This window comes from Pan paniscus, chromosome 6, assembly GCF_029289425.2.
Source record: "Pan paniscus chromosome 6, NHGRI_mPanPan1-v2.0_pri, whole genome shotgun sequence".
Lineage (NCBI taxonomy): Eukaryota > Metazoa > Chordata > Mammalia > Primates > Hominidae > Pan > Pan paniscus.
This window is the reverse complement of record NC_073255.2, coordinates 59,850,165-59,876,176: the sequence shown is the minus strand read 5'-3', so window position 1 is coordinate 59,876,176 and position 26,012 is coordinate 59,850,165. Positions and strand designations below refer to the sequence as shown.

The window sequence follows — 26,012 nt, the reverse complement described above, 5'->3', positions numbered from 1 at the left end:
ATTTAAAATATATATACAGAGAAAGAAATATATGTCTCTGAGCTTTTTGGTGCTGGTGAATGCTGCAGAAAATTCTTAGATCCTTCTATATGAAGAGGTTTAATTGTGATTACATGAAGTTAAGGTATAGTTTTCCTTAACAATGATTCAAGTTTTAATCCAAGTACTATTTCCTTAAAAGTACTTTTAAACTAATGTACTTTAAAGATGAATTATCTGAAAAGTAAAATAAATAAGAAAACACTTGTCACGCTCACCTGTTTCAGATAAGGCCTGTTCACTCCTTTGGACATAACTGTTTTTCTAGGTATTACAATTGAAGTATACAAAAGGCCAATGAGAAAATTTATGAATTAAGGTCATTATAATCCAATCATTCACTAGTTTAAACATGTTTGTTTTTAAATACATTGATGCTCGTTAGCAAATAAAGATGTGTTAGGACTGCAGATGTGTATTTGAATGCAACGGTGCCTACATATATATGTTTGTGGCATGCAGTCAATGTATTTATCTGGTGTCCACTCTGTACATGGTATGATGTGTATGGGCTGGATGAATGGCACCTTGGACTCACTCCACGTTTTTATGTAAAACTTCTTACTTTTTTTTTTTTTTTTTTTTTGCGATGGAGTGTCGCTCTTTTGCCCAGGCTGGAGTGCAATGGCGTGATCTCGGCTCACTGCAACCTCCACCTCCCAGGTTCAAGAGATTCTCCTGCCTCCGCCTCCCGAGTAGCTGGGATTACAGGCATGTGCCATCATCCAGCTAATTTTTGTATTTTTAGTAGAGACGAGGTTTTGCCATGTTGGCCAGGCTGGTCTCGAACTCCTGACCTCAGGTGATCCACCCGCCTCAGACTCCCAAAGTGCTGGGATTAAAGGCGTGAGCCACTGCGCCTGGATTTTATGTAGAATTTCTATCCATCATCACTGACTCTGACACCACCTGTGTACTGCTAATGCACTTATTTACAGGAGACACACAGATTAAATTTACAGAGTCTTCTACTGCTGTGATCCAGAGTGATATTTTTAGCTTGCGGAAAGATCATCAAGTTGTCAGGGTTTCTGTGATTTCCACATAGGACTCCACATACTATTTCTTGCATAGCTAATTTTATTCTTAAATAAATTACAAACATCTTCTGATGTAGATGCAGTAGCTTTCACCTGATAATTATTGAAATGTAGAGTGGAATTCTAAATGTTTCAATGACCTCCTACCTAGTTAATTGAGTAAAGTATATACAAGGTTAAAATTTTCTTGTGTTTCTATAAACAAGATCAGATAAACATCCAGTGCCTATTTAATGTTAACCTGAGATTTTCTGGGAAAAAGGCATGTTGTCACAAAAACAGTAGTTCAAAAAACATGTTTATAAGTAGACACTGAGAAATAAAAGCAAGAAAAGTCTTTCCCCAGTCATTTCATAACCGAATGATAAAATGCAGAGTAAGAGTTTAGATAAGCACTTTAAAATATTACTTTGTAATATTTTCAACCAGCTCTGAAATAAAAATACAGCAATGAGTAAAATAAATTGCCTAGGTTTAGTCTGTCCATTTTATATTAACCAAAGCTCCTTGCTAATGGAAAGAATTTTCCAGTTATATCAGAGGACTGTAATCATGCAGATCTTCCAACCCCACCTTCCTCCTATTAATTATCCCTAAATTCTACTTGACTTTAGCTGCAGGTCTCATGATTAATATCGCTTTGAAAAAATGTAGGATATGAATACAGTCATTCTGCAGAAAGTTTATAGGCAATATAGCTACAGAGGCGTAATCCACTTTTCATATTTTTCTTGAGGCTGCGGGTGGGGGATCCTCCTTCTGACCTCCACAGAGCCCACTTCCAAGCCTGATGCAGAACTCAAGGCTCCCTGCAGCAAAACCTTCCAATAAGCAACTTTCCTTGTTGGAATAAGACTCAACTGTCTGATCCTAATCCACAGCAAAGCACAGCGGCTTTCAAACTGGGACACATGCAGGGAATTCTGAATTTCTGCTTCACCATCAGTGTATAGTAAGAGAACAGTCAGTGAAGAGAACAGTAAGAGAACTATGACTACCAGTGTATAGTAAAAGAGCTATACTGCTTCAGTGTTTAATTAGCTGTTTTAACAAAGAGAAAGGTATCGGCACAGAGGAAACAAAGAGGACCCCATTTCTCTCCCCAGCGCTCCCTCATTATCAACAGCTGAGAAGAGATTCCTGGTGTGCTTGCCTGTCTGGGATCACAGTTCAGTTCACGGACTGCTTTCTTTGCAGCCACTGTGACAGCCTAGGAAAATGTGGAAAGAAATGGGATGTACACAATTTATTTCTTAATTACCGATACACTCAAGTATCCACAGACCTTCTCTTCTCACTCCCTTTATAAAAGAACCTCACTCTAATCACAAACCCACAAGCGACTGCGTGGTCTCTGAATGCCTCCAGCCATGGAGGAGCTCTCCCTCACCCAAGCACATTCCTTTTGGGATATGGGACCTGACATGCTCTGTGCCTCCTTGTGCCTTTCACCACCTTTTCTCATCACAAACCCTCTTCTCTCTGCCAGTCTCGAGCAGCAGATATGGGCGTTAAAGGTCCTGGTCTTCCCACTGGGTGTCTTCAGGTGTTCAGCTCTCCTGCAGGCTTCCACCATCCTGGTCATCTCTGCGCTCCTCCACCTGGAGGTTTGAGATTCCCCTTACAGCATCACAGGACAGAACTTAGAATCCTTAGTTTATCTTTGCTCCCCAAATGTCAACCAAGCATTGAAGGAGCAGGTCATAGAAAGCCTTACTGATGCCCTTAGTAAAATATGTCGAGCAAGATGACCAACTGATTTGCTCTTCTGAGCTCCCACTGTATCCAGGGCCTACATTCACTTATAGTGATGGATCTCAAATTTCATAATGCGTGGGCCCTTTTCACCAAAAAATAATTTCCATGGATTCCAATGTGAGTAGCATTAACTGTGGAACTAACGTTCCATGTTATACAAATTTCATCCACAGACTTCCACCTCTGGCAATTACTAACTGGTACCAGATCTACCCTCCTCTGCCACTGTAAACAATCAGAAAACTGAGCCAAATATTGGAGGCAACCATTTTCAGGCAAGGGACAACAGGCAGTGCAGAACCAGAGCACCTGCCGGCAGGGAAGCACCTGGTAAATATGTGGATACATACAAAACAGCAGCTTTTCTTTTGTCCTCTTAATTTCCTTAAGATGCAAGTCGCTATTTAAAATAATAATATTGTAAGGTGAGGTTTACATACACACACACACACACACACACACAGGAGGACTGATTTGTTACTATAAAATGGTGAAATCTACACATAAGTTCAAAAGAATTTAGATTCTCCTCAATGTGAATAAACAAAAATTTAAAAATCTTATAAAATTCTCAATCTTTTCCAAGTGGATACATTTGTCACTCCCAGTTTGAGAAAATGACTTTAGAGCAGTTTCATAACTGTTCCACCCCTACCTATTAACCTGAGGGCAGGGACCACATGTGTGTTTGCATCCCACAAGCACACAGTAGGTGCTCAATGAAACAAGCGAGCCTCTGGTGGGACAAGCTTCATCCAGCAGCAGTCACCATACCTGGCTTCTCACTAGTCCACATCTTCTGTCTTTGGAAGGCTGCACTGTTTTAGAGGCCACGTGCTCCAGGCAGGGTGAGACTCCTCCAAAGTTTCCTCACACATCATTTGCACACTACCACCTCACTGGTGTCCTCAGAATCAAGTTAGCAACCTTCAAACTGGGGCGAGTGTGTCTCTGTGGGTCCACAAGGACTCGGCATGAAGTATGGGAACGACAGATCAATTTCCAGGTTTTCACCTCCAGTTTGTACTATTTCCAAAAACCGATCCACCTGAATGTACTGTGGCTCCACCCCCCCGCTTCTCTATCTCCCTTCTATGGCTTTTCAGACCAAGGTTTTGAAAAACCTCCCCCTATCTGCAGTCGTAAGTGTTTTAGGACTCCAGTATAGGGACAGCCCAGAGTACACAACTAACTGGGCGCCGGAACACCGGGAGTGCAGAGGCACCCGACTAACTGGAAATGCTGGAGTAGAATCGCGGCGTGCCTCAGTACCCCTCTTCCCAGCATGTAGCCAAATATCCTTCTTAGTTAGAATCAGCATTCAGAACTGAGATAGATCTCCTGAGGAAGGTGTTAAGTTTTTTAATCGGAAAAAAAGAAGTCAGAATCTATTATCTGGGAGAAAGTAAATCTGAGTTGACTAATTGCTTTGACAATGAAGGTCAGGTTTACCAAATAATTGAAATTACATCTCTTCAACTATTAGGATTTTATGGTAACCGATTTTTGATGTCAACTTAGAAATGTGAAGAGACTATAAATATTTTTCAAGGCAAATTTGGTCCTCCGTGAGCATAGAAGTGTGAGGCTTGCTGTCTACTGCATCACTCCATGAAGAGCTCACTGAGGGCTATGAGGCTATCCTCACACAAGTATTCAAATGAGACACCGCGTGCGGAAGGCTCTGAGGAAGCTGTGAAGTGTGCTGCAAAGCTACGTTATGCTTAATCATATAGACACATTTTAGCGAACCCATTCCGGCTTCTCGTGACCACCTTTTCAGCTCTTAAATTCTCGCAAACCACATTAGGTAAATTCTTGCTTGGGAGAATGGGATGGAAAGAATGGGGATCTGGATTACAGGCTCCTTAGGGGTCAGAGGCTACGTTTTCTATCCATGTAACCCTGTACCCAGCAGCTTTTCAGTGCTCAGTCTGCAGTAGACATTTGACACATGCCTATTGAGTTGAATTGAGCTAAAAATCCGAGATGAAACATGCAGATAAGATTCTGCCAAGTTATACCAACCTATTAAAATAAACTGTCCCCGCTGCTACAGCAGACATCATTTATGGTTGCATAATACAATTAGTGTAAGGATCAGGGCTCAGAATGCTCGGTGAGCTGGGAGGCCCTGGGAGCTCCCACAAACAAGAGCACCCATGTTTGCTCTGTGAATTGGGAGCTTTCCTTCACCAAGGGGTTGATTTTCTCTTCCCCCTCCCTATGTTGCTCTGAATATGGCTCCACAGAAGCCTGACAATGGGAGGGAGCAGACAAGGAAGGGAGCTGTGTTATTCCCAAATAGCCCTGTCCTTCTGCAGTTTCTGCAGTTGGTTAACGCCTGTTAAGAGAGGAGGTGTTCCTTAGAGGTTTTATCTGTGTAATGGAGCAGAGGTATATTACTTTGTCGCTACAGTATTTCAAAACCTATTTTTATATAATTTGTAATTAAGAGTAAATTGCAGTAACAGTAAGATGAGGGCCACTTTGAATTTAAGAGATCTTTTAGCTAGTTATATCAAAAGAAATAATAGATGCATTGTCTTGACTTTAAAGCCAATACCTCCGTCGAGAAGCTGAATTTTCTAATAAAATCTTAGCCTCCTCTGTAGGTTTTCTATCTTCTCTACCAAATGGCTGGGGATTCAGGTGAACCATATATATTTTTAAGATTTATATAATGGTATCATATACACATAGGAAAATGTACAAAAGTGTGCACTCCCTGAATTTTTCAAGAAATGAATACATTTGAGCATGGAACACCTGAAACGGGCAACATGGCCTCACCAGCTTTCCAAAGACCCTCATTTAGGACACCTATCCTGAAAATAAAGAAGGCAGAACAGACCAAATACAGGACAATAAATATAGGATGGGTAGAGTGGTACACACACACACCCACCCACCCACACACACACACACACAAACTTGACCACTTGTGATATGAACAGAATATAAACTTAGCTCATGTAAGTTAATCCAAAAACTATAAGGAAGTATCTGGTTTGTTCAACGAATCAGTGGATCTCCCCATCTCTGTCTTTATCTATCTTAGCTCTTTCTCCCTCATCCCGTTTCTCCTCATGCCTCCATGGCCTCCAAACTTTAAAGACCAAAAACATTTCACTTAAGAAAATTAACTTCCAAATAATGTTGTGAAAGGCTGTGAGTTCTATAACACTGCATCACTAGATAATTAAAATAGTGGGCTTTTGGCTTAGGTTAATATTAGATAATGATGTCAAACTTAGATTATGATATCAAAATAAATATACAAAACTTTGCTACTAAGATGTTACTACTGGAGGAGGTTGGGGGAGGGGGGATAGGACCTCCCAGTAGATTTTTTGCAACTTCCTGTGAATGTGCAATTCTTTAAAAATAAAAAGTTAACAAGAAAATTTGCTATCACAGCAAACCACTATTTCTATTTCTATAAGGTGGTCAGCATTCTGTTTTGTTTTTAGTATGATTTCTTTATCCTTTTTTTTTTTTTCGAGACAGAGTCTTGCTCTGTCACCCAGGCTGGAGTGCAGTGGTGCAATCTCTGCTCACTGCAACCTCTGCTTCCTGGATTCAAGTGATTCTTATGTCTCAGTCTCCCTAGTAGATGGGGTTACAGGCGTGCCTGCCACCATGCGTGGCTAGTTTTTTTTTTTTTTTTTTTTTTTTTTAGTGGAGATGGGGTTTTGCTATGTTGGTCAGGCTGGTCTTGAACTCCCAACCTCAAGTGATCCAAGTGATCCACCCGCCTTGGCCTCCCAAAGGGTTGGGATTACAGGTGTGAGCCACTACACTCGGCCATTTTTAGTATAATTTCTAAGTAATACAACTATAAAAAAACTCATCCTGTCTGTTAAATTAAAAGAAATTGAAAAAATAAGATCAAAATGTTAAGTTCAAATAAATAAAATGTGTTTTGAAAGTGAATAACAATGCTTAAAAACATTACCTAGGGAATGTACAACAGTTAACTTTCTTCTTTCTTCCTTCCTAACCACACAGTTTTCCCTGTTCCTAACACCTAAAAAAATGCTTATCCTAAAGTGAATATTTAAAGAGAATAAAAGGTTTTGCCTCCCAAGGCTTATGTGTTAAGCTCGAAGGCCACTTCCCTTCATAGTTTCCAGGTTTCCGTACAGAACAGGCACTCTCAAGTGTGTCACATGCCACTACTGTGCTGTACAACCTCTAGGATCTCATGGAAGGTAAACACAGGACAAAGGTTAGACCACCCTTCATCCCACTTGCAAATCAAATATCTATTAAATCCTCTCACTGTTTAAAGCAACTATGCCGCTAGCGATGTCCATAAGATAAATTATTAACTTTGAACCGTTAGCTTTTCCATGTTTGGTGTTTCTTGCAGCAAAGCAATTTATTTTTACTCACAGATTTAAAACAACTTTAAAAATAACTTTTATATGCTGCTAGTAGGAAACAGCAAGTCTCCAGCATGCATTAATTTATGATCAGTCTATTAACTTGCAAATTAGAGAACAATGATAAGTAATCAGATAAAGAGGAAGGACAGATGGTTGGCGCATTTTTTACAGTTCCATATAACACACGCAGGCCTTATTACACACTAGGTGAAGAGACAGGAATTTCTGAGGACGGACCTCAGAAGACAGTCACAGTCCTTGGGTGTGGGTGTGTATTGCCTCAACACCAGTCATCAGTGAATCAAGCAATTCCTGCAGTAGCTCGATTAATTCCAGATCAAATAATAATGGGCACCTGGCCAACATGGTGAAACCCTGTCTCTACGAAACATACAAAAATTAGTCAGGCGTGGTGGCGGGCACCTGTAGTCCCAGCTACTCAGGGGGCTGAGACAGGAGAATCACTTGAACCCGAGAGGTGGAGGTTGCAGTGAGCCGAGGTCGCGCCACTGCACTCCAGCCTGGGGAACAAAGTGAGACTCTGTCTCAATACAAAACAAAACAAACAAACAAAACAAAAACAATAATGGAGAGGGGGAGTACAAATCCATTCTTTTCTCACTTGAGGAAGCCAAAACATTGCTGAAAGGGCCAAGTGCTCCAGGCAGGGTGTGTTTGCCTCCCTCCTCGCAAGATGGTCCAAGCACCTGGGGAACCATGAAGATCTACAGCTGGACCCTCGGAAAGTGTGCATGGCCATCATTGCCATGTCTGCTTTAGTGATGATGGGGGAGAAAGCAGAGCAAGAGAAAAAAACAAGAAATGGGCCATTCACAGTTGTCATAGTAAAAGTCCTAAGGTAAAAATAGCACAGGAAGAAATCATCAGGGTTTCTGAAGTGAAATGAAGAGGGTTATCAAAACTGGCCCAGGACTATGCAGGAAACAAAAAAGCAACACTCTTGAGGGAAAGTGAGACCCACCAGGGAAGGAAAGTGAGAGTTGGTGGGATGTCACCTGAGAGTCCCGCCATGGAGGCAAGGGATGGTCACCAAAGAGGAGAGCCAAGTGGAGCCTTTCTCCTGTCTGGCTCTTGGCAACTTCCTAGGGTCCAGACCACGGGAAGGACGTCTGGGGCAAAGTAATGTAGCTATGGAGAACACAGGCTCTCTGGTGAGAGCCCAGGCCCACCTCCCCTAGTCGGAAGGCTGTCGTGCACACATGGGTCACGCTCCAGCCTCTACACCACCCTGCCACTGAATCCCCTCTGCGACCCTATGAGATAAGCACCAGGCCTACCCTCATTCTGCAGATGAGGAAACTGACACCCACAGGCATTGCTCAGCATGGCCAGCATCCCCTGCAGTCCCCAGGGGGCCCTGAGTTCAAGGCCAGGGCATGTGGCAGAGTCTGCCCTGCGCACATCATGTCACCTCCCTGTGCTTCACAGGGAGCAAGAGGCTAACAAGTCACTTTAATGAAAACAAAACAAAACAAAACAAAACAAAACAAAACAAAAAACACCACAAGGCAGGTCTTAAGATTTTTTTGGTACATTTGCTTTGTGTATTCATATGTTAGTCTCATGTCCACATTTTGCTTTTTCTACTTACAGAGAATTTACCCTCAAAATAGAGTAAATAGAAAGTTGCTGCTTTTTCTAGAACAAAATAGTCATCTATTGAATGTTAATGATTAGTTCTAGAATCACACTGACCTATCTCATTCTTTAGCCTGCTATAAAAATTTTCAGATTGAGAAAATCATTCATAGACATGACAATTTTGGACATACTGAGAACCAGTGGAAGTTTTCAAGCATTGTTGAAGACTTTGCTTTAAGAGCATTATGATTCTAAGGGCTTTGAACACTTGGCACTGGTGGCTTATTTTGACTTCCAGCGTGGTGAGTCCCCTTTACCCAGCAAAGGTAGTAAATTCCTGGCTGAAAAAGTGCCCTGAGTATCCCTTTTCCCTCTCTGAGTCAAGAAACTCCTGAACATTTTCTCCATTTTTAATAAATGACATATATATTCTACCTTATGGCCAGAAAAAAATACAAAGGGACACTGATTTGTTAGGAGAATCAACTCTATGCCATCCAGGATGCATACATGATTGACAAATGAGCAGAAATATCTGCTGCAAAATAATAATAACAGAAAGCATGAGACAGTCAGAGAACCAGGCAAAGATGGAATCATCAACTTAACCAGCCAGCAGAGCTAGCTGTCCCTGATCTGGGAGTCAGATGTGTCAAACTGTGAACACGTCCGGGTCATCTGCGTCCTCATTCAGTTCCCCAGGATGCCAGGCCGCTGCTTGCCACACATGCAAAGGCTCAGGAAAAGTGTGTGCTGGTGCCGTTCTACATAGAGAGTGAAACTTCATGGGAGCAAACTCTTTTTGAAATAAATTGCATCTTCAGATATCATTTTTTCCCTTAAGGCCCATTTAGCCTCCACCATGCCGTGCTAAGCTGCGTCCTCAGACAGAGATGGGCTGAATGATTTAATCATCCTCTGTCTGCCTCTAAGGATGATACCACCGAATTGGTATGTTTGATGTCTACATTTCAAAATCACTGGGTATTGATTAGTTATTATCTGTTACTTTTGAGACTTCTCTTAAACTTAACTGGGCCTTTTATGGCTTGGCAGAACATCTTGTGAATGGGACATAGGGCGATTGTGAGATCAGTACTACTGTTAATAACATTACGTGGTACCTAGAGGTTCTCTCAACTAAAAATCAACCTTGAAAACAGTGTTCAGAAGTCACCAAGCCTGCAAAACTTCTACTAGGTGACCAATGTGCAGTCAACATGCCTGTGCTCACAACAGCCCCTCTCACCTGTGACCACCATCTCATGCTACCTCTTCCCTCGTCACCTAGTGAAAGAAGACAAGTGTAGGAGGAAAAAGAGTGCCCAATGTCTTCTCAATATTAAGTCAGAGGAATGCTAATATTTTCCTTTTCCAAAATGCGAATAAAAACAAAAAACCCCGAAGAATATAATATTGGCAACTCTCCTCGCCTTAGCACCCAATTCTCATCGGCTCCATCAGCAGAGTTTAGGCCTTGAGTTCGTGACTACTTATCTCCCTGGCTATAGTTTGAATGTCTTGTTTTTGCAACTGAGCAACATTATGAACATTTAGTAGCCATTGCCCAACGAATCTAAAAGCCTAGAATTCCTAGCCAAGACTTCAAGAACTCTGTCATGTGATAAGGAAAGATGGACTCAGATAATCACCCAAGTCTTCTGCCGTTCTGGGACTTTTCTCATTCAACATTCTCTCCCTGACACCAGGCACGTCACTACTCTGCATCTAAACAAGAATCTCTAAAGGTGGAAAGTGAAGTGAAAAAGTAGGCAACTCACCTGATTCTTCATGTTGTCCCACTTCATCAAATTGCTGAACTTTCTGTTCTGCCTTGGCCAGGTAGATTTTTGTTGACTGAAGGTAAAATAATGATGCTTTTGCCCAAGTAACCTTTGCAAGACTTAGAGGTTCAGTGACTAAAGCCACCCTGAAATCAATATACTAACTGCCTGTTTACTGGAAGGGTTTACTTATTCAACAAGAGATACGTCATCACAGGCCTGAAAAATCGATGTGTTCTCCTGGCAATACTCTCTAAACCTGCAGCACCTAGATAACAACTGGAGATCCATTGCTCAGCTGGAGTGCAGGACTTTTTCCTTTGCTACTTTATAATCATGAAATAGAAAATTGCTTTTGGGAAATTTCTGCCAGAGTACTGAAAAGTTTCCACTATGTTAGGAATAAACAATAACAAAACAGTTTCTTCCTTTCTTGTGGAGGAAAATGAACACTGCATTTTGAAATTTCTTCTGGGAGAGGCACATCACCGTCACTGAGAGATCTACTCACTGCCGCACTCTCCATTCCATTCCTTCAACCCAGAAAGTGCCTCCAAGTGAATAATTTGATGTGTGAAACCATCTCTTCTTAAAAGCCAATGCTTGCAAGTAAATCCCAGCCAGAATAGCTTATTACAAACGGTATGATATGGAAAATGAACACTCTTGGAGGGCCACACTGTTTCTTAAGTTTGTCTCTTTTTGTAAAAGCTGTTTCACACCCTAAAGAGGTTAAGTGTATGCCTTCATTTAAATCATAGAAATGAGTCTTACAAATCTATGTAAGGGAATTACTACAGCTTGCCATAGGCATTGCTAACTGACCCAACTGCTAAGTCAAGTTGCCTTCTCCTTTCATTTTTTTTCTGCAAGTATTTATAGGTCTGGAAAATTTACAGAAGTTGATGACACAACATTGAAAAGTCATACTTCTCATTTCTAAAGTAAGTATTTTCAAGGCTCACAAATTCACTGCCCTGTATCTTATGGAATGGGCAGTTATAACACATACAGAAGAGACTTGAGTCTAAAAACTACTTCATAACAAAAAAGAAACCTGGGAAAGGAACCAAAACAGAGCAGAAATATACAGAAATTGTGAGGGACATTAAGCATTAGTAATAGAAGTATAACAAATTTTGAGGAATACTTTATTTAGCCTTTGATTCACAAATAGAACTAAAAGTGATGGGGCATCCATAGCTAAAAAACCCAATGATGTCTTGAAGGAGGAATAAGTAACCTTGACCTGCATGTTGAGAGACAGTGCTGTGTAGCAGGAGAGCACCCAGTGCCCAGTGTTCACCAGCCTGGTGATTACGGACAACAGCAGAATCGCTCTGAGCCTGGGTGCCTCACCTCCCAATCTGGAAAGCTATCCCAATCCTGTGGGGTTGTAGGAGGCTGAGAGAGAAGAATGTTAAGGCATTGTGTAAACTATGAGGTGCTGTACAAATGCGAGGTGTTGTTATTATTATGACATCAATGTTTTGGCATCTAAATTATAGGGACAGCACACTTATTACCAGCATGTTTAAATACTTATCTTGCATATATTTAGATTTGTTTTTAATTTCACAGATGTTTTCAGCTGGAAGGAGTCTGACGATCATCTAGTTTAGCTGTTTTATGGAAGGTGAAACTGAGAGGGGAGACTCTAACCTGTTTTCTCTCCCCGTTATAACTAACAACAAATTACAGAAAAAAATATGTTAAGCCGCGTACTAAGAAAAACTCCCTTAACAACACCACTTTTCAGGGAACAATACATGTGTATGCATACTTGTATAACCATGAATACTGAGTGTGTTTGGTACTTTCTAACTTTTGAAAATTATATAGTATATTTTTACAGTCATTTGACAAGGTTTTTCATCTGCAGTCCTTTGCAAAGTTTAATTTCCAGTTATTTATAAAAATTTTTCTTTCTCTGTGAAGGCTAATTCATAGCAGCTTGCAAAAAAGAAGGAGAGAGAAAGAGAAAGAAGGAAGGGAAGAAGAAAGAAAGCAAGGAAGGAAGAAGAAAGGGGAGTAAAGAAAGGAAACAGGGCAATACACTATCCTCACTCATAAATGTCACCAGAAATTAAAAAAATCAAGAAACATCTAAAAGGATAAGGTTTCTGATTCTCTATTAACATTGTAGCAAATTGAAGCCAAGAAAAAGTTCTATAGTGCACTCTATTTAAAAGCCCCTCAAAATTAGTACGTTAAAAAACAACAGGTGACACAATAATTCTCCAATGACCACTTTTTTTTTTTTTTTTTGACTGAGTCTTGCTTTGTCGCCTAGGCTGGAGTGCAGTGGTGTGATCTCAGCTCACTGCAACCTCTGCCTTCCAGGTTTAAGTGATTCTCCTGCCTCAGCCTCCTGAGTAGCTGGGACTACAGGCACGTGCCACCGCACCCAGCTGTTTTTTGTGTATTTTTAGTAGAGGCGGGTTTCACCATGTTGGTCAGGCAAGTCTCAAACTCCTGACCTTGTGATCCACCCGCCTCAGCCTCTGAAAGTACTGAGATTACAGGCATGAGCCACCGAGCCCAGCCAACCATCTTTTGTTTATCTGTCATATGTTTGGACTTAATCAAAAGTGGATGACATCTGACATTGGGGTTCCAGGGTTTTTGTTACCCATAAACAGATAATTGCTTAACTTTCTAATAATATATTAAAATATACTTTATGTTAAAAATCTAGTTGGAGCCATTAGATCTTGCAAGTTAGCACTAGAACAAACTTAAAATAGCTTGTCTAGTTTATCTCGTTCGGCACAATTTGAAGCATTTACAATGGCTTACAGCGTATGAGAATGAACTAGGAGATAATTTTGTAAGTGAATAGAAACCATTGTAATAAAATCTCCTGAAAGCTTTCAGGTATTCAATGTTTGCTGGTAAATAAACAAAACCAGGTTTTTGAAATTAAAAAAATGTTTTTGAAAAAGTTTCTAAAATTTGGTATACAATGATCAGAAAATCTCAGGACACTTTTGCCTGTCCTTAAGGACCTGCACAAATTCACTAAGTGGTTTCTTTTTATTCCAGCACTAAAATAATGGATAATTTGAGTATCAGCAGAGACACTAAAACATGCACAGTTTTTCACATACAAATGCCAGTTTGTCTTATCAGAGAGACTATGTGCAATGCATCAATTTTATCCAAAACCTGGAGTAAAGGAAAGAAATTTTAGCAAAGGGTTGTAATGACATCATAAGTAAAATGATAGGACTGCTAAAACAATCATGACATCATCTGCTGTGCACCGGCCTGCAAGTATGTAGTGGTAAAATCGTCAGATATCACATTTCTGCTTATAAAATAAAATCCTTCATGAATGCTCTTAAAACAACTGCAAAGCAAGCAGTGGTCTTTACCTCCATATGTGTGTGTATATATATATATATATATATATATATATATATATATTTTTTTTTTTTTTTTTTTTTTTTTTTTACATAAAGGCATGAATATACAAGGTAATGTCAGCAGCTGTACTCCACTCTTTATTTGTTACAAATCTACCTATTTGTTTCCAAAGGATGTCTGCAAATAAATAGGTAACATTGTACAGCTTTCAACAGTGGATCAGAACATAGATGTCTCTTCTAATTCACAAGTACCAATGGCTCAATTAATTTAAGGGACATTTTCTGAGTTGTGTGATTTCACATGTATTTATCGTGTCTAGAACTGTGCAAACTTTTGTTTCATTTCTCTCTTAGATTTCTGTAGGAAGAGTTAAAGGATGTGAAGTAGTCATTTTACTTATACATAACACATTTTAGGGAAAATTGTGCTGTTGGGGAGAAAGTTAAAGCTATCAACTATAAACTGGACTCTAGTCCAGTTTTTCACATCTGGTTGCTACTTTAAAAAAGGATCATTTTAATTTTTAAATGCAGAATGTGTTGCACTTTACCTTTGACATTCCAGGTTTCCTCATGGTCATTTAGAAAAATAAAGCAGGAAATTCTAATGCCTTAGCATCTACTTTAATAAGATGTTTGCATTTATAAAAATAACAAGAAACTGAGGGTTTTGCTGAAGGAGCACAGGGCCTACAAGTATTTCCTCATTCCTGTCCCTGTGCCTGGAGGCCCAGCTAAGCATTCTGTTTCTGAGAAACTCCCCTTGTCACAGAGGCTGAATTAGTCAGTCCCTCTTTTGGGCTCCCACTGAAATCCCAAATCACATCTGTTATAAAACATTGCATTACAGGGAGTGATCTTGTATGTGTCTCTCTTTCTCAGCCCTTCCAAAAGGTAAGTCGGTCCTCGGAGGACAAGTGCAGTTATTTTGTTCCCTTGGTGTATCTAGATCCCAGCATGCGATGTGCCTGGAGTATATCAGCAGTTCTCAAACTCTGGCATGCATCAGTCAGAATCTCCCTGAGGACTTGTGTGCACAGACCGGGGCCTGCCCTTCCAGTGTCTTACTCAGAGGCCAGGGTGGGGTCCAAGAGTGTGCATCTCCAACAGGTTCTCAGGTGCTGCTGCCATGCTGGGCCTGCTGAGATCCACTGCAGAAAACTTTTTTTTTCCTTTATTTTGGCAGTTAAAGACAGGTTTTCTTTAGTTAAAACCTGAGAGGCACTCCTGGTGAATTTTGGTCAAGAGCGCTTTCTCTTACAGACTAGGAATATATATTGGTTTTAGGGTGAGGGAGATTATCAGAATTTTGGAATGTTCCTGTTTGAGGGAGTTTTATGGCAGGGTTGGAATATCTCTGGGAGGAGGCGAGTTTATCTTGGGGCAGGCATCTTTCCGGCCAGAGGGGGGTTATCCCAAGACTGGCATCTTCCCTGCTGGAGGGGGGTTATCTCGGGACTAGCATGTCTGTGGTCGAGGAGGAGTTTGGAATGTTTCCGGTTGGAGATGTTATTTGTGGTTTATGGTCATGCTGACCTTAGCCATTAGGCTGATGCACTTTGGATTTAGGCAGTTTTTTATTAAGGTGAACTTTAGAATGAGGGGCTTGTCCAAGATGGCGATGCTCCTGCTCTGTTGAGCCAGACCCTATAGTTATAAAAAGGAGGAGGGGTGGAGTGTTCTTTCTGGCTACTTCCTCACTGCAGGAAACTTTTAATGGACTAACTTGTGAAATAAAATGTGACTCTGGAACTGATTTACTAATGAAATATGCAACTGTTTCTGGATCTCGAAGGAGCTCATGAGATGAGTAAGAAATGGGGGTCTGAGAGCAAAGACAAGATTTCTTTCGTTACAAGCTACATACAACATGTAATCCACTCCTCAGAATTGCCAAGGGAGCTTCAAGAAATGTGTGTGTGTGCCAGGCTCCGTTCCCCAGAAATACTGATTGTCCTGGTCTGGGGCACAGTAAGGCACCCTCTTTTTCAAAAGCCCCTCAGCTGGTTAGAAAGCATGGTCAAGGTTCAAAAGCTACTGCTTTAAGAAAAAAGAAAAAAAATCATCTCCTACTTTTTTTGGTTCAGTCACTAACGTACAAAACCAAGTAATGTGATGTGGTCTTAAGCAGGGAACAAGAGATCCCCATTCCGAGTATTTGCAGCAATATACAAACATGACTTCTGGTACACTTATATGCACAATATATTATATTACCAGTTGCTGATAACTGCAACTAATCAGCTGCTGACTATAGCAGCCTCACCTAGAGAGAAGCTGGTATCCAGAACCCCTGGTGTGGCTAAATTTCGATGCTGACGGTGAGCATGAGACAGGTGGAGCCAGGAAACTGTGAGAGGAGAACTTGTTCTGTGATCTAAGACAAATAACTGACATGGAAATATGTGAGCAAATGACAACTCAAGCCACATTGCTCTCCTGTGCTCTGGACCACCGTATTCTACTGCCTCCTGGACTTCTCCCTCTGAGCACTTCAAGCTCAATACATCTAAAAGCTGAATATTCATATTGGACCCTCCTGCCCTTCCCCTTCTCCTCCCTTCCCTTCCCTTCCCTGCAGTCCCATTGACTTCCCAGCCTTTGTGATTGCATTCAGTATCTATCCAGGCTTCCAAGTGAGAAGCCTGGGTGTCAATCTGGGATTCTCTCTTTCTTATGCTGCTACATATACTTATCAACCAGTTCTGCCTCCTGATCAGCCCCAGAGTCCCCTGTCCTGAATCTTCCTTGCTCCTGCTTCATCCTCTGTCTCTGGCAATAGTCATGAACCTTCCTGTTTCCAATGCCACCCCTGCAGTCCATTCCCCAAACCGCTGCTGCAGCCATTTTTCTAAAACACCAAACACAGCATGTCAGTTCACAGTCACTTCTCTTTCACACAGGACAAAATCCAAAGCCACAGTGAGGATGGAGCTCTCTGTGAACTGTAGGTAGCCTTACCATTTATTCCTTCTCTTCCTGCCATTTGAATTACTAGCACTCTCAAGGACTTTGCTCCTATTGGCACTGCTTGTGTAATGCCCTGCACATCCTCTTCTCTGGGGAAATAACCATATAACCAAATAGCTCAAATGAGTAATCCCTTCCACTTGTGGCTAAACGTGCTCTCCTCCCCATGTAGAATTAAAGGCAAAGACTGAACTCAAAAGTCATCCTTTGTCCTGGGAAGAGTTCTGTCATTGATTCTGTGACATTGTTTCACACTTATTATCTCTAGCTCTCTCTTCCCCCAGTTGACTTCCAGACACTTAAGGGCAAGTACCAAGTCTAATTTATTCTTACATCTCAACATATGGATGGAACAGTGTAAATCACTCATCATGGCTCAAACATAAAGAAAAAAAAAAGCCTAAGTTGTAACAGGTACCAATACTTGCCCTTGTATGCAAAGGGCAAACAATTGTGGTTGACTTACGTAATTATTTAAACTAAGTCAGGGCCATGTGTGCTGCCCCGCTAGTAATGGTGTAATTGCAGGTGTACTTAGGGCTGCCTGCAAGGCATTCTCATTGGGTGCCTTGTCCCCTAAATTATAACTTGAGTCTTTTGTTAATGAGAAGTTCCAGATATATTCAGAAAGGACACTTGGACTCCGAGTCTCTCCCTGAAAACCCACCAGAATGAGATAAAACTTGGATCAGAGAGAGAAATTCTACTCCCCCATGTTAGTGTTTCCATACTGCTTGCTAAAGCAAGCTGCTGAAACTGGTAGGAGTAAAATTTATTCTAAGCATATGCAATTCACAGATGCTCAGTCCACAGGACCAGTCATTTGATACTGAACTTCAGGGCCTTCAGGGATTGAAATGTCAAATCTAGCACTTACTTTCTAGGGGCTCAGTAAACACGCCCCCAATATTCCTGGCCCCAACTACCCCTCCTGCTCCCAGCTGGCTCAGGGAACTTTCTAGACAACTGGATTGAGTGTATCTATCTAAATGTGTAGCAAGAAAGCTTTACGAGATGACTCTGAAAAAGTGAAAATTACAGGCAAACTAGTTATTTGAATAAGTTCCAATGCCTGGATTCTTGCCCGAATTCAAACTGGCCAGCTTGTGCCTATGGGCCCAATGGAGGACAATCTAGAGATGTCGTCCAAAGAGCCAACTGCTGGAATTTTCTTAGACAATTCATTCCTGTAGGAGGAAAACGAAAAAGAACGAATGAGAAAACACTATGATGTTTAATGGGGATGGCCTACAGGAACAAGTTAAGATTTACACTCTATTCTCTATGGGTTAGTGGTTCAAGAATAAACCAGTAATAATTAACTGAGACTAACAATGTTTATTACCATAATTTCAAATGTCCATAAGTGACAAAGGAAAACAAAAATGGAATGGATCTGAGGAACAGAATCTGTTTTTTTTTTTTTTTTGAGACGGAGTCTCACACTGTCGCGCGGGCTGGAGTGCAATGGCGTGATCTTGGCTCACTGCAACCTCTGCCTCCTGGGTTCAAGCAATTCTCCTGCCTCAGCCTCCTGAGTAGCTGGGATTACAGGCACCTGCCACCACGCCCAGCTAATTTTTTTTGTATTTTTAGTAGAGACTGGGTTTCACCGTGTTGGTCAGCCTGGTCTCAAACTCCTGGCTTCATGATTCGCCTGCCTCGGCCTCCCAACGTTTTGGGATTATAGGGGTGAGCCACCATGCCCGGCCCAGAATCTGGTTTTAAAAATTATATTTACAGGGAAGCAACATGTGGGTGAACCATATTCTAAAACTTTGAAATTTTCTCAACACATACCCCTATTAGTAAAACCCAATGTTAAATAAGCTCATAACTAGAGTACTTATGAAGTCAAAATTAAAACACGCACACACAGACACACAGGCACACACACAAGTCACATGGCAAGGGCCACACTGTGTTGCAGGTGGGTTCTGCAACAGGCGAAATGTCCTCAACATTGTGACCCATCCCTATTCCGGGGCATCAGCCTGGGGTTACCTTCCCTTCAGTGCCCATAATCATCAATTGCCTTTAATATTAGAGTTGGTTTGTCACTCTCGTCAAAAAAGTTTCAGATGCTAGCTGCTAGTCTTAGAGCTTAGATCAAAGGAAAAACAAAGAATATTTTCTTTTCAAACAGGGAGGAATCCTTCATCTTTGCTGAGACTACTTCTAAAAACATTTCAGAACATGTTAGTGCTGTCACGTGGACCAAGTGTAATTATGCAGCACAATGGAGTTTTGGCAATCGGTGTCTTCAAACCAGAAGTCTCTGAAAAATCATGAGTTATGAAACTAACTACGTGAAGCCAGAAATTACTGTTAAAAGCCTATTGGAGCTCTCAGCCAGTTTCTTGTATTCTGTGCTACGGCTGTGTGGGTCTAACACACAAACCACTGGTCTCCTTTCCAGATTTGAAAGCAATCTGGAAGCAAGAGCAGAAACCCTTAAAACTCACCCCCCCTTCACCCTTTAGCCCAGAATATCTAGCATATTCTATGCACTCAGTAAATATTCACTGAATTCAGAAACAACAGCTCAGAAGCCTGAAGGGTCAAAGTGACTTGTCCACCTTCACCCTGGGCTGGAGTGAGAAGAAAGGTCCCAATTGCCAGGCCGGGCTTGGGCTTTCTTGATCTGACCTCCTTTGAGGAGGGAGGGTGGGGTAGATCTCACTTTGGATACCATTAATATCCCCACTTTGGTTTCTCTTTAAGACAGCTCGGACCTACTGAATGGGAACATCTCCAGAAGTGGGGCTGGGCGGGCTTATTTCCACAAAGCTCCCTCAGTTGGGAATTCGACTCGCCTTGGAATACTTTCCAGTGTCCCTTCTGGAGAGCACCTTCATCCTGTAAGGCAGGGCTTTGCTCAGCGCCCCTCAAGCAGTCTCCACTCCATGCTCACTGAACTGAGGACTAAGCTGCCTCTATGGAAGGTGACCCAACAGAGGGCTGAGGAACTCGGCAGGAATGCAGACTGCCGGACAGCCCGCGTTGAAGCTTCAGACAGGCTCATCTTCATGAGCCGGCTCCCTGGGCCCTTTCCCCTTGCCAGTTCTGACATTAGACATTTGCACACACCTGATTTGGATCTCCTGAAACCAGAACTCGGACAAGGCAGTGGAGTTTGGAAGTTGAGAGAGGGATCTGGAGTCGGAAGCCCCTGGTGTGAATTTCCCATCTGCCTCCTACCAGCTGTGGGAAAGTCACTTTAGTTCTTCCTACCTCAGTTTCCCCCATAGGAGGAGAGTGTGCACCTCTTATGCTTAATGTGGGGATTAGGACTCATGAAATGGTGTCTGGCAGTCATTACCTCTAAGAGCAGCAAGTCTAGAAGTTAGCATGTCCCAGAACCAAACAAAACTCCCACTAAACAAAGTGCATCTTGAATAAAATCCACTGAATTTGATAGACACCGGCCTTAAACAAATTTCTGTTAAAAGAGCTCATCTCCTATTTTAATAATTTGCCCCTGAAAATCCAGTCTTTTATGTTACTGTAATGGAATAGCGTCTGTTCACCTACTCTCTCTCTTGTCTTCAGGAGCATTCTGTTTTGAGTGAATGTGGGACAAACAGGCAAATTAAGTGGTATTTATATTTTTCTCAGGAACAAATCTCCAACTACTAATAGTGGAGTTCAAACAAGTAACATCAAAGAATGAGAACACCAATGGAGGGAGAAAAGTGATGCTTTGGTGGTGCTCTGAGGGTTTAATTTAAAATAAAGAGAAGAGTCTCTTCGGCAGAGACAGGGCTGACACCTGACTAACAGGACCGGCAGTCAGCAGTCTCCGGAGCAGGCCCGCGTCTCCCGGGCACCCCAGGCAGGCAGGACGGGCCTGCAGGCTCAGCAGAGAAGAAACCTTTCCACCAGTTCCTTCAATGAAAAGCGGAATCCTTTATTATTGGAATCACACTCTACCTTTTCCCTCTTTCCTATATTTGGCAATATTGTAACAATTCCAGATGTCCTCAAAGAGCTCTTTGCATTGGCAAGTAACATCTCCGGAGACTTTAACAATCCTTCTTCCGTCTAGTGATCCCCAAATCTGGCTGCCCAACAGATCACATGAAGAGCATTAAAAAAAATCCCAAGTCCAGGTCTTGCCCCATGCCAATTAAATCAGAATGTCTGGGGGCGGGAGCCAGACACTGGTTTTTGTTTTGATTTTTTTTTTTTAATCCCAGGTAATTCCAATGTGCAGCAAGGTCTGGGAACCACTGTTCTATGCCTTGCCCCTCCGCCAACGACCGCGCTGGGCACCAAACCCCAACTCCCCAAGCCAATGACATCAACAGCAAGTACGGGCCTGGCTCTTGGAACCCGCGCAGCTCAAGGTTGGAATTGTGCAATTAAACCTTCCGAGGCATGTTTCCCCTGTCAAGTGGGTTTATGGTCGGTAGTCACGAAGCCAGACTCGCTCATGTTCTGTCTGCACACTTGGCACACTTGAACCAGGGACATCAATCCGGGGTGTGTGTGTGTGTGTGTGTGTGTGTGTGTGTGTGTAAGACAGGTTTAATATTTTGGTTGGCTCAAATTCTTCAAACAGCAAAAAGAGACATCCAAGAAAGAAAGTCTCCGGGTTTTGAGGAGAAGTTTCTGTGAGCCCCATTTTGAAACACCATGGTGCTGGCCAGGAGGAGCTCTGCTTCCGGGGCTTCCGCTCAAGAGTCCCGCGATCCCCCCCTGCAGTGGCCGGACAGCCGCGTCCCGCTCCCCCGCGAAGCCCAGGCGCGACCGAAGGGCTGCAGGTGGAGCAGACCCGGACGTCCGCGAGGCGGCCATCGAACGAGAGCCTGGGGTTTTCGGCGCGGGCGCCCAGGAGGGAGCTCGGGTCCCCGGGAGGTGGGGGGCACTCTTGGATAGGCAAGACGAGGGCGCACCGGGCGAGGCGAGCGGCCGGGGTCTGCGCCCAAGGGGCGGGTCGGACCCCACCTGCCTTTTGCCAACGAGGAAACTAACCGCCGCCAGCACCACCCCTCCCCGGGAGCCGCAGGTGGTGGTAGACGAGTTCTCCCAGCTCCCAGGTCGAGGCTGCGACTCCACACCGGGGAACGAGGATCGCGGGGACCTGGAGAGGGGCCGGGGCCAGGCTGGCGGGCGCCGGCTTCAGTTTGAGACCTGCGCGGAGGGCGGAGGCGGGGAGGTTCGCTCAGAAAGCCGCCTGTCCCGCGGGGTCCGAGGGGAGGCTGTATTTTTGGGTTCCTTCCTCAGCTTCCCTAAACAGTGCAGTCTCGGCGGGTCGGCAGCGCCTGCCCCTCGGGTGCGCGCCAGGACCCCGCCGCGCCCTGGGAAGACAGCGCGGGGCGCACGTGCGGGACCCCGGCCCCAGGGGCCCACCAGCACCCGGCTTTCGCCCACTGACGCCGATCCCGCGCAGCTGGGCGGGGAAAGTGAGGGAAGAAAGTTGGGAGCGGTTCGGGGCGCCGGAGGTCCCGGCGGCCGTTCCCCGCCCGGCCTGCAGCCCGGTGTCCCACGCGTCTCCTCCTCCGCCCGCCCCAGACTCTCCCGGCCGAAGAACGAAACGTCCCGTTCCTCCCGCGGTCCCGGTCGGCGGCGCAGCTGATCTCAAGGAAACAGGAAAGGAAGGGCGGGGGCGCGGGCGCCGAGCCGGTGCGCCGGTGCGCGGCTGGGCGGGCTGCGGGGTCCGGGGCGCGATCCGGGGGCGGCGCGGGAGCCGGCGAGACACGCCCTTACCTTTCTTTTCCTCCAGAGCCCGACTCGCCGGGCAGAGCGCAGCCAGCAGCGCCAGGAGCGCTGCCCCGGCCGTCCCGGAGGGTCGCATCGCTGCTCCCCGAAGAGCTCGCTCCGGCTCTCCCGATCAATACTGGACGGAGTCAGGGGGCCGTGCGCGGTGGTTGTGGCGTTAGCGGCGAGGCGGGGACTCGGGCGGACGCCGACGAGGTGGCCTGTCGTCCGGTCTGGGCGGCGGCGGCCGCCGGGGCTAGCTCGGGACTCCGGCCGCCTCGGCCGCGGCGGGCGCTCACACCGTGTGGGGGGCGGAGGCTGCTGCGGCCGCGCTGCGCCGGGGGCTGCCCGGACGTCTAGCTCGCGCGGGCCGGGGCGCGGGGAGGCAGGGCGGGAGGAGGAGGGACCAGGCGGCGGAGGAGGGATCGGGAGGAGCAGAGGAGGAGGAGAATGCGAGGAGGAGGGAGGAGAACCAGCAGCGGGGACCCAAGGCCAGCGGCCGCCGGAGGCGGTGGACAGCGGTGGCCCCCGCGGGACCTAGTCTCCGGCGGGAGTGGGGCGGCGCATGGGAGGGGAGCGGGTGCCCTGAGGAGTTAATTTCCGAGAGGGGCGTTCCCAGCACTGCCCCTCTGGACCCGGTCCCCGCGGACTTGCAGGCCCAGCCTATGTCGAGGTCGAGCCAAATCTGTGCCAGGGTCCCCTTCCCCCTTTCCCTTCTTTTGTTTTACAAAGCAAACTTGTACCAGCTTTAGACAGACTGGCCGAGCCTTAGAGCCAGCGTCGGATAATGGCACCGACGGGGAAACTGCTCCTTTATTCGGGTCCCCACCTCCCCTGCAGCACTACGGGACCCTCGCGGGGATCAGAGGCTGGCCTGGCAGCTGAGGAGGTCGCCGTGCCCGCGCGGCAGGGGTGCCAGGCGTCCGAGGTGGTGCTCTAAAGTCCGAGGGTCCTTCAGATCTTGTCAAGCACCCTCGAAATCATCTGAAATGAGGGCACCCAACTCCGGGTGCAGAGACAGGCCTCCTTAATGTTTATTGCAACCAGCCATGGGTACTTTGAAGCCAATGTGTGAAGCACATTACTTCGCAAAAGTGAAGCTCTTGGAATAAAGGCTTGACACAAACAGCCGTGGAGATGCTTTAAGAGAGGCTAAGTGTCCCACTGCCCCGGTAGCTCCCGCAGGAGAAATGCCAGGGAAACTCGCGGAAGCTTTGGCCAAAAGAAACTGAGCTTCTTTGGGCTGCAGGAACTTGAGCTATATTCCTTTGGCAAGTCCACCCCATCCCCACTGTTCCTTCTCCTGCAGTAAAAATGTCCTCTAGGTCCATGTTACAGCCAGACCCCTCCTCTCTTCACGAGATTCACTAGGACCTTCAGGCCTGGTTCAACAACCCTGATCTCTCGGCTCTGTCAAAAATCACAATCCTGAAGTAAGTGAAGCTACAGACCTGCCCTTTGCTGTCTCTGAAGGGGAGCATCCAGCAAAATGTTTGTGCCTGGGTCTCGCACCCTGCAGCCTGAACGGTGGGGTTTTTCACCAGGGCAAGCGCAGACAGACACAGGTCTGCTCACTGCCCGCACAACCTGGAACTTCCCTGTGAATTAGGAGAAGTAATCTGTTCCTTTGTTTTAACAAATCAGTACAGCCACTGTGCGTTGAAGTCAGGCCCTGAATGCAGAGGCCGTGAAGGCTCTGCAGGCATGTGTGTGCTTCCTGCACACCTGGGCTGAGAGCAGTCCGTAGAAACACAGAAAACAAAACTAGAGAAAGGCAAATGGGAAGCACAACAGTGGAACATAAAATGAAGACAAGAGTGAGTCTTACAATGAAAGACCTGAATACGATAAAGTCCTGTGCATTCACTTAACGAGGGCTGCAAATTTGGTTTTAAACTATATTTTCTGTCAAGGGAATGTGACCTGTGTGTACAAGTCACAACACAAATCAATTTAAGCTACAACTGATTTGTAAGACTGCACAGGAATTTCTTTGAGTGCCCAAAAAGACAGCATGTAAGAACATCAGTTCTCACTACGTTAGGACTATATGAGACAACAGCCTTCATAGTACGGCTTGTATATTCTTCAATATGATCTGATGGCATCACAAGAAACAGAGCTTTTTGTAAAGAATTACTAGACACACACATAGCACAATACTGGGATGGATTCCAGGGAGCAGAGAAGAATGGGTTTGCTGAACATCTTCATGGGACATCTATGTAAAGTTTGAGTTTCTCCTTTGAGCTTTTGATACAAAAGCTGACATTCACATTGATTTTGTAGTCCTTGGCTAGTACCTGGAGTGTGCTGATAACTGTGTTACTTGGTAAGTAAAAAACTGTATGGCCGAGCAGGCACTAATGAAGTCCTCTTAAGAGAGATAAGTAGCCTGGCATAGTTAGGGCCTTGCACAGTTAGGGCTCTAGCTCACAGCCTCTGTGGAGGGTGGTCCTAGACCATGGCCCGGACAGAGGCTGGGTGTGTGTGCCACCACCACAGAAATGACAATAGTGGCCCAGTTGCTGTGTTAAGCATTGGTCAGACTAAGCTTATCTGATAACCTGTGAGCTGGTTAATACTTGTATCTGCCTTTTATAGCAATGTGATGCTGTGGCCGGGAGAAGTGACCAGGATACCAAGGTATACTTGCTAGTATGAGAGGCCAACTTTGAATCCAAGGCAGAGCCGTGTTTTATGCCTCTTGTCCAGCAACGCTTCAAAACCTGAGACAAATGGTGATGTCAGGACTAAAATTCTATTTCATAATGTCTTGGAAATTTGTTAGGGTGAGTAATACCAAAATTTCTGCTTGGCCAAAAAAATTATAGATAAAGCCTTCATGTATGCTATATTAGCAAGTATGTACTAAGACTCTAGTATTTCCCTTAATAAATCTCATAAGCGTCTGTCAATTTTAATAACACAGATGGTTCCATCCCTTTGCCAGCTGTACATGAGAAACTTTTTTCCTCTGATGAGTGGTTATCCTCTTAGAAGAAGTTTCTGAGTACGTTGAATAAGAGTTTAGTCTTGTCTATAAGGAATGTGGCTCTGAATTTCCTAAAACCAAATGCTCTGTGAAAGGGGAGGAGACACAGGTTATTTGGCAGGGTGAAGATCTGAGGTCTTCAAATATTCTAAGTTCCATCTTAGGCAAAAGGCATTTGACCACCTGTTTTCTCTGGCTTAGAGGTCAAAGTAAAGATTGATTAGGAAAAAAAAAACATAGTGGCAGATTTTAGACTTTCAAAAATATGTTTTATAAGCTGTTGGAGCTAAGTAAAAGTAGAATAAGCTATGTCAGAGTGGATAGGGCTTTTTTGAGAAAGATTTTTGTGCAAGATCAAT

General features: G+C 44.3%; 1 protein-coding gene across 2 annotated transcripts in view; it reads right to left on the bottom strand.

The window, feature by feature from the left end:
• Positions 1 to 23,279, bottom strand: part of EGFR (epidermal growth factor receptor) — a 193,522-nt gene extending 170,243 nt beyond the window's left edge. The window contains exon 1 of one of the 2 annotated variants that reach the window (XM_034964128.4): positions 22,668 to 23,279. In XM_034964128.4, the coding sequence (XP_034820019.1) occupies positions 22,668 to 22,755 (88 nt within the window). In that variant the 5' untranslated portion in view covers positions 22,756 to 23,279. The remainder of the gene's footprint in view (positions 1 to 22,667) is intronic. The other variant, XM_034964127.3, reaches the window with a different exon arrangement.
• Between the last annotated feature and the right edge of the window lie 2,733 nt (positions 23,280 to 26,012).